This window comes from Amaranthus tricolor, chromosome 4 (genome assembly GCF_026212465.1).
Source record: "Amaranthus tricolor cultivar Red isolate AtriRed21 chromosome 4, ASM2621246v1, whole genome shotgun sequence".
Classification (NCBI taxonomy): domain Eukaryota; kingdom Viridiplantae; phylum Streptophyta; class Magnoliopsida; order Caryophyllales; family Amaranthaceae; genus Amaranthus; species Amaranthus tricolor.
Window position 1 is genome coordinate 23,023,866 of NC_080050.1, and position 8,183 is coordinate 23,032,048.

Below are 8,183 nucleotides of genomic sequence, written 5' to 3' on the forward strand. Positions count from 1 at the left end.
AGGAGATATATACCATCCCAAAACCATATGGCAATGGGAAGAAGGTCTCTAATAGCTTATAAAGCGTGCACACCATTTTCAATTTATCGATGTGGGATAACTCATCCCAACAATGTGTAGTGTAGATAAGGAATGCTTTCATGTAAACCAATTTTAATCACCTTGACTTTAATGTGCTCTCTTAATTACTCGAAAAATAAAATTATACATAGAGCCATGTTTTGGAATGATGAATTTATTTGAAAATTTGGAATTGATTTAAATTTATTGTTTGACAAATTAAAAATTTTTAAATTTAATAGTTAAAATTGAGAATTTGAGAATTACTACTCAAATCTTGTCATTTTCAAATTCTTCATCAATGATTTCATAATTGAAATTTATAATTTGAAATAAATATTTATTTTCAAACATTACAGAAGTAATTCCCACAACCATGCTAGGTGTTAAACAGTTGTAAATGTCAAAAGAAATCCATTATCCATTAAAAAATTGTTAATGTACCTATTCATACCCGCCTGTCAATTGTACACCTCTTTTGGATTTGTAGGTGTGTTATCACATTTCCTCTTTATTTGGGTTGCCCTAATTCATTTTTAAGATTTATTTGTTAACTATTTATATGTATCAATGAATTTCTTGATTGTATTTTATGAAATAGGAATTGAGAAAAGAATTGGATAAGATTAAGAATGAATTAATTGATCTCAAACTGAGGAAAAGGTATTATTATTATTATTATTATTATTATTATTATTATTATTATTAACATTATAAATCTGAAATGACTCTTGAGTATTGATTGAGTTTAAACGTACAAAATCATGTATTCATCAGTCATCACACTCCATTGGAAGCATGTTAAATAGTTTGATGTCATTATTTTAATTGACAGTTATTGGGAAAATCCACAAAATGTCAGTAGTTGTGAAATGATCAAGGACATGGAGGAAAGTCTATTGTTGTCGCTTCAATTTGTTCTTAAACGCAAGGTATGCATGCTCTTAGCTATTACAAACTAATAATGTAAAATACAAATTATAATTGGAAATTACTATTATTTTCCTTTTGTTGATGGTTAAGTAAAACTTACAAAATACACTAAGAATAATTTCAAGATTATCTTTGTAACGACAATCATTATCCGGAAACTTGATACTTGTTGTATGCGTGTAATTACTTTTCTTTTGTGATATTTCCCTCACAAAGGTACTTGGGTTTTGAATTGCAAATTCACAACGAGATACAAACAACACAATACACCCTTAGTATTGAGTAGGCATGGCCACGGTCCAGGTTGGGCCGGTTCCGTTCCGGTTCCGGTTCCATTTTGAACCTATCGCGAACGGTTCCGGTTCCGGTTCCGGACGGTTCCAAACGGTTCCTTGGCGGTTCATGAGGCGGTTCCAACTCGCGGGACGGGCGGGTCGGACCATCGGTTCCATTTTTATTTTTCCTTTAAATATTTATATAATATAAAAATACTATAATATTGCGGACGTACCTTTGATGATTACTTGATTATTAGCGAAATTAATTGCTTGTCAAGTTGTAATCGTTATTAAAATATTTACTAAAAAGAATGAAAAAAATAAATTAATAAGAAAAATCAACGATAATGTCGATAAAGGCGATTAATAAAAAAAGAGGGAGAAAATGGACTTGAACCTAGTACCCAAAGGAATACTAAGCTGCCTACGTATCCCGAAGGAATCAAAGTCCACGTAGTTCTTTGTCATACCTTTTATTTGTAATTGTTGAATGTTAATTTATCGTTGTCCGATGGATCCTATTCGTCTTCATCATCATCATCTGGTTGGTTAGATGCTTCCGCTGACTCTCCTCCTGACGATGATGCAGATTTATCCATCATCATCCATGGATCATCATCATCGCCTTGATGATCATCATTCCTTAGTCCTTGTGTTCGAATCTCCGCTTGATCCCAATCTTTCTTGCAAACACATATTTGAATACTATGTGGCGCAAGACGAGATCTCTTTTCGTCTAAAACTCTTCTACCTGCACTAAAAACAGACTCCGACGCAATCGTAGAAGCAGGAATTTCAAGGATATCCTTTGAAATTCTCGACAATATGGGAAATTTTATAGATTTTTCTTTCCAGCACTCTAAAATATTATAGCTACCTTGGTCAATTTCAAAGTGATGTTTAAGATAGTTATCCAATTCTAAATATGCAGTGGAGGGTGAAGAAGAAGATGATCCTACAAAACTATCATCTTGGCTCATTATATTAGCTATTACGAAATTATAATAAGAGGGACGTGCCGAGACGCTAGCACGCCTAGACGTATCGCGTTTTGGGTTATATACACTAGCATAGTAATCATATAGTTCTGCTAAAAAATTTTTACAAGTTCCAACATAATTATGTACATCACTAGGCGGGCGATCTAATGATTGGTAGTAAAATCCAATTACTTTAGTAAGGACTTCTGTCTTAAAACATGGGTCTAAAATGGTTGCAATTCCATAAATAAAAGAAAAATCGGTAAAATATGTCTTTCACTTATCCATCATACTGCAAGAATCGGCTTTAAATATGGGTTAGTATCATCATGCGAATGTTTAAGAAGATGATAAAAAATAGTAATACACTCACTTATTACTAAGTGAACGTTTGGTCGTAAACATATGAAAAAATCTTAGTTGCGTGGTCATACGCGTTTAATATTTTATGTACACCTATAGCTAGTTCCCATATGTCATCACTTATATAGCTATTTGTACACACACTATAAAGTTGTGTTATAATTGGACGATAAGCAATTGCTTTTCTTAATAAATCGTTGGTTGAGCCCCAACGTGTAGGAGTATCTAATGACCAATACACTTTTTTTAGTTGATACTGGTCACATAATTGCTTATATCGTCTCTTTATCTGTCCAATTTTAAGCCACTTCACTATGTCTCTAATGGGATCTAATAAATCACTTAATTGTTTTATACCTGCTTGGAAAGATAAGTTTACTATATGAGCACAACAACGTACGTGTAATAATCTACCCCCAAGAATAAAACTAAATGCAGGTTCGTTATACAAAAGTTCAATGCATTTAATGTTAGCGGTTGTATTATCGGTAGAACAAAAAAATATCTTATCTAATAAGTTTCATTCTTTACATATCTCTACTAATCTGTATTTTATGTTTTCACCCGTATGTCGTTTAAGAGTGTTCCTCTTCTTGTTCTTCTTCTTCATCAATTTGTATTTTTCTTTCCACTTCTTCTGCATAATCGTGTAATTCTTGGTCGTACCCTTCTGGATAATTTGGTTCATAATTATAATTACTAATGGAAGGTGTTGTTGATATCGACGGAGTTGAAATGGCCTTTCTTTTGGAGCTAGAACCTCCCAATGATTTTGCCACTTTAGTAACTTTTTTAGAGGCATTTTTCAAAAAAGTAGACATGATAATATTGAAATAATAATGGAATTAAGAAATAAATAAATAATTAATAGACTAATTATGTAATTAACTAAATTAAGAAATAATTAAAAGATTACTTATGTAATTAAGAGAATAATTGTGTAATTAAGTAGATAGAGTAAGTAGTGAGAGTAGGAGAAGAGATGAGTTGTAAATGAAAATGATTGAAAGTGATATATATATTTATAGTAAAATCACAACGGCTAGTTAACGACTCTTTTTCGAACGGTTCCAAAGAACCTGTGGGCCGGTTCACCCGGACCGGTTCCGGTTCCGGTTCCGGTTCACCCGGACCGGTTCCTGTTCCGGTTCACCCGGACCGGTTCCTGTTCCGACCCGCGGTTCTTAGGTCCGGTTCAAGCAGTTTTTTCCGGCGGTTTCACGATTCCGGCAACTTTTTTCCGGAGGTTTCACGATTCCGCGGTTCGGGCCGGTTCGGAACCTGTCGCGAACGGTTCCGGTTCCAGGACGGTTTCAAGCGGTTCGGGACCGGTTCAGTTCCGGGTAACTCGCTCCGTGGCCATCACTAGTATTGAGGGTTCGTCAATTAATAACAAGTGTTTGATGAATTATAAGCTTTGGAAGTTCTAACAAAAGTTAATTACTCTATTAAAAGAACACAATTGAAAGAGAAAGAGTAAGAATGAGAATTCAGAATTTAGGTGTAGTTTTCACTCTTCCCCAAGCCCCTATTTATACTACTCCAAGTATAGCATAGGGTCATGGCACAATAAATCACCCATTGATGATCACCCTTAATGACCTCCAATCAATACCATTAACCAAGGTATTCATAAGCATTATTCCTTCCAATTACTCCTTTGTAACTCCAGAAATAATATAGAATAAGTAAGGAAATCCAATGCAATCAACTCGAAGGAAACGTAAAGACTCAACGGTCATATCAGAACAAAAACCGAGTCGGCTTTTGCTCCATTCCCAGGAAAATCGACTCGGCTTTTCCTGCTGAAAAAAATCAATTTTTCAGAACCTAAAGCCGAGTTGGCTTTTCCTACTGACTCGGTTTTCCAATTTTCTTTTGTCTTATCCTTTGAACCTTTTGTGGACGTTGTATTTTAATACACATTGCCCCACTACTTTTGTAGTACTTTGGTGATTATGTACTTAGGATTATTATACACTAAATGTTCAACCATCCTTCCCCATTTAGAGTATAATAAGCCTCTTTTTCAATTACAAAACAAGTTTTATAATTTCATTTCATGAATCAACGCTAATATCCCTACAGATTGAATTAACGTCTAGTACAACACACTTCACAAGTGATCGAGCCAGAATTGAGATCCATTCGGATTTGAATCAAATGACCCTTCCAACCACTCGAAAATAAAGCCCACACAAAATCAATAACACAAAGTCATTAACCTGACACATTATAAGGCTGTGTCTGTATCTTATTCATAAGTTTATCATATTCGGTATGCCAATCTTGACTACTTGAAGCGGCCACACTTCAAACTTATATAGGTAGGTTCTCATTACGTATAAAAAATATCCCCGTGAAACGGATACAACACCAAGAGCTCTTCAACTCTTGATCTTGAGAACTTTCAATGGATGACTACTTCGTTCATTACGGTCAAAAGCAATGATGGGTCATTAGAGCTTGTTGCTTACAAAAATCAAAAATAATTTTACCACATTGAATTCAAGACACGATGTTACTCATGTGTGTATTGGGCTTTCCAAATGACCTTTATTGACATAATCTGATTGCAATTGACGCTTGTTCAATTGAATCCCTATGCATGGCTTTCATAAAAGAATCAACCACATTGAACTTAGTGTTCACATAGTCAAAAGTTATGACACTATTAGTGATAAGTCCTTGCACTTGGTTGTGCCTGAGAGCAATATGACGAGACTTACCATTATACATTTGACTATAAGCCCTACCTAAAGCCGTCATGCAATCCGCATGAATCCCCACCGGTGAAATTGGCTTAGGCAACAATGGTATCTCAAACATAAGATTCCTTAACCACTCCGCTTCACTAGATGCTGAAGTAAGAGCTATGAATTCCGCTAAAATAGTAGAATCAGCTATACATGTTTGTTTCTTAGAGGACCATGAGATGGCACCTCCCCCATAAACAAATACAAAACCACTAGTAGAAGAATTATCCTCTTCATTAGTGATCCAACTAGCATCAGAATAACCTTCCAAAATAAGAGGTTCATCGCTATATGTTATACCATAATCCTTGGTATGTAACAAGTATCTTAATACTCTCCTTATCGCCATTCAATGATGGGGACCCCGGTTTCCTGTAAATCTACTAAGTTTACCAACCGCAAAAGTTATGTCTGGCCTTGTACAGGTCATGGCATACATCAAAGATCTAATGACCTTTGAATACTCCAATTTTGAAATTGGTTGTCCGGTATGTTTGGCAAATGTCAACCTGGTTCCATGGGAGTAGAGACCGGTGCCTCATCAAGCATGCTAAACCGCTTAAGTATTTTCTCACCATAGTGAGATTGAAGTAACTTGATTCGGTTACCTTGTCTTATAATCTTAATACCTGAGATCACATCGGCCTCCCCCATATCCTTCATTTGAAAGGACCTAGACAAAAAGTCTTTTGTCTCTTTAACTTGTACTAAACTAGTACCAAAGATGAGCATGTCATCTACATATAGACAAATGATAAACCCATTACCATGACTATCAAATTTGCTAATATGCACACTTATCGGCTTGATTCAATTTGAATTCAAAGGACAAAATTGTTTCATCAAATTTTTGATGTCATTGCTTAGGTGCTTGTTTAAGTCCATATAAGGATTTAACAAGTGTACACACCTTTTTCTCTTGTCCTTCCACAACAAACCCTTCGGGTTGTTTCATATAAACTTCCTCATCTGATTCCCCATATAAAAATGCGGTTTTAACATCAATTTGATGGATCTCTAGATGATAAATTGTAGCTAAAGCTACCAATAATCGAATAGTGGTTATTCTTGGGACCGATGCATGTGTATCAAAATTATCGATACCAAGCTTTTGTCTAAAGCCTTGTGCCACTAAATGGGCCTTGAACTTATCAATAGTACCATCAATCTTCATGTTCTTTCGAAAAATCCTCTTGCAACCTATTGGTTTACAAGTATGAGGAAAATCCACTTACACCCAAGTGTTATTTCCCATGATGGATTGCATCTCATCATCAATAGCCTCTTTCCAAGAAGCACTACCATGTGATGCCATAGCATAGCTGTAAGTCAATGGGTCATTTTCCACATTGTATAGAAAATGGAACACTAGAAGAAATTTCTCTTCTAATACCTTCAACCAAATAAACATCAAAATCTGGTCCAAAGCTTTAAGCTTTCTGTTGTCTCTTACTCCATTAGGAATAGGATCAACACCTTGTTGTTCATCTAGTTGTAGATTTTCATCAACATCTAGAGGTGAACCTTGTTAATTGTCATCAACATCCTCATTGGTAAAAACTTGTAGATTTCTTTGTCTACTCAATAATGAAAATCTATTTTCATCAAAAATTGCATCTCTAGACTCAATTATCAAATGAATCGACATGTAGTCATTTTGTTCTATAACATGGAACCTATAAGTTTTGCTATGAATAGCATAACCTATAAATGCATTCTATCCCTCGTTCACCGAGTTTCTTTCTTTTGTTACCGGGCAATCTTACAATGGCCCTACAACCCCAAACTTTAAGATAACTTAAGTTTGGTTTTCTTTTGCACCAAAGTTCTTAAGGAGTTTCCTTATTTGCTTTCATTGGAACCTAGTTTGCTTCACCCCAAAATCCTTCACTCAATCCAGAGTAGGATAACATGGAATTAACCATCTCTTGTAGAGTACGATTTTTCCTTTCCGCCACACCATCTGATTGTGGTGCGTATCCGATGGTTGTTTCATGTATAATACCCATTAAATTAAAGTACTTTTGATCATAATATTCACCTCCTTTATCGGTTCTCAACCTTTTAAGTTTACTACCAATTTGTAATTCTAGTTCACTTTTGTAAATCTTAAAATAATTAAGAGCCTCATCTTTTGTATGTAAAAGATATACATAACAAAACTTGAAAAAATCATCAATAAAAGTTATGACATATTTCTATTTCCCAATGATGGTGTACTATGAAAGTCACAAAGATCACTATGTATCAATTCTAAAATTTCGGATTTCCATTCAACGCTTTTAAATGGTGTCCTTGTGATCTTATTTAACATGGACGTTTTGCAATTTTTAGACATTTTACTGCACATAGGAATCAAATCATGTTTAGACATGAAAACAATTTTATCAAAATTAACATGTCCTAGTCTAACATGCCACAAATAATGCAAATCAACTTTTTCATTCATAGGTGAAGTTTCAACATTACAAATGACACCTTTATTCAAATCCAAAGACAACTTAAAAAGACTATTACAAAGATAAGCATGTCCCACAAACAAGTTATTCTTAGAGATAATAGACCTATCGGCTTCAAATACTAATTTGTAGCTCAATCGATTCAAGATCAGACCCGAAACAAGATTTCTACTAATTTCGGGTGCATAGTAAACATCCCTTAAAACCAAGAAATTCCCCGAAGCGAACAATAGCTCAACCTGTCCTTTGCCATGGACCATGATAGGTGCGTTATTTCCCATAAAGAGATACTCCCTATCAACAACCTTATGTAAGTTTTTCAACCATCTTGTAGAATTACATACATGTCTCGAC

The 8,183-nt window shown here is 34.8% G+C and overlaps 1 protein-coding gene across 1 annotated transcript in view; it reads left to right on the forward strand.

Moving 5' to 3' along the window:
* Positions 1-4,804, forward strand: part of LOC130810854 (agamous-like MADS-box protein AGL65) — a 9,325-nt gene extending 4,521 nt beyond the window's left edge. The window contains exons 6-8 of the mRNA XM_057676979.1: positions 662-723; positions 896-992; positions 4,703-4,804. Of these exons, the coding sequence (XP_057532962.1) occupies positions 662-723; positions 896-992; positions 4,703-4,804 (261 nt within the window). The remainder of the gene's footprint in view (positions 1-661; positions 724-895; positions 993-4,702) is intronic.
* The last annotated feature ends 3,379 nt before the right edge of the window (positions 4,805-8,183 follow it).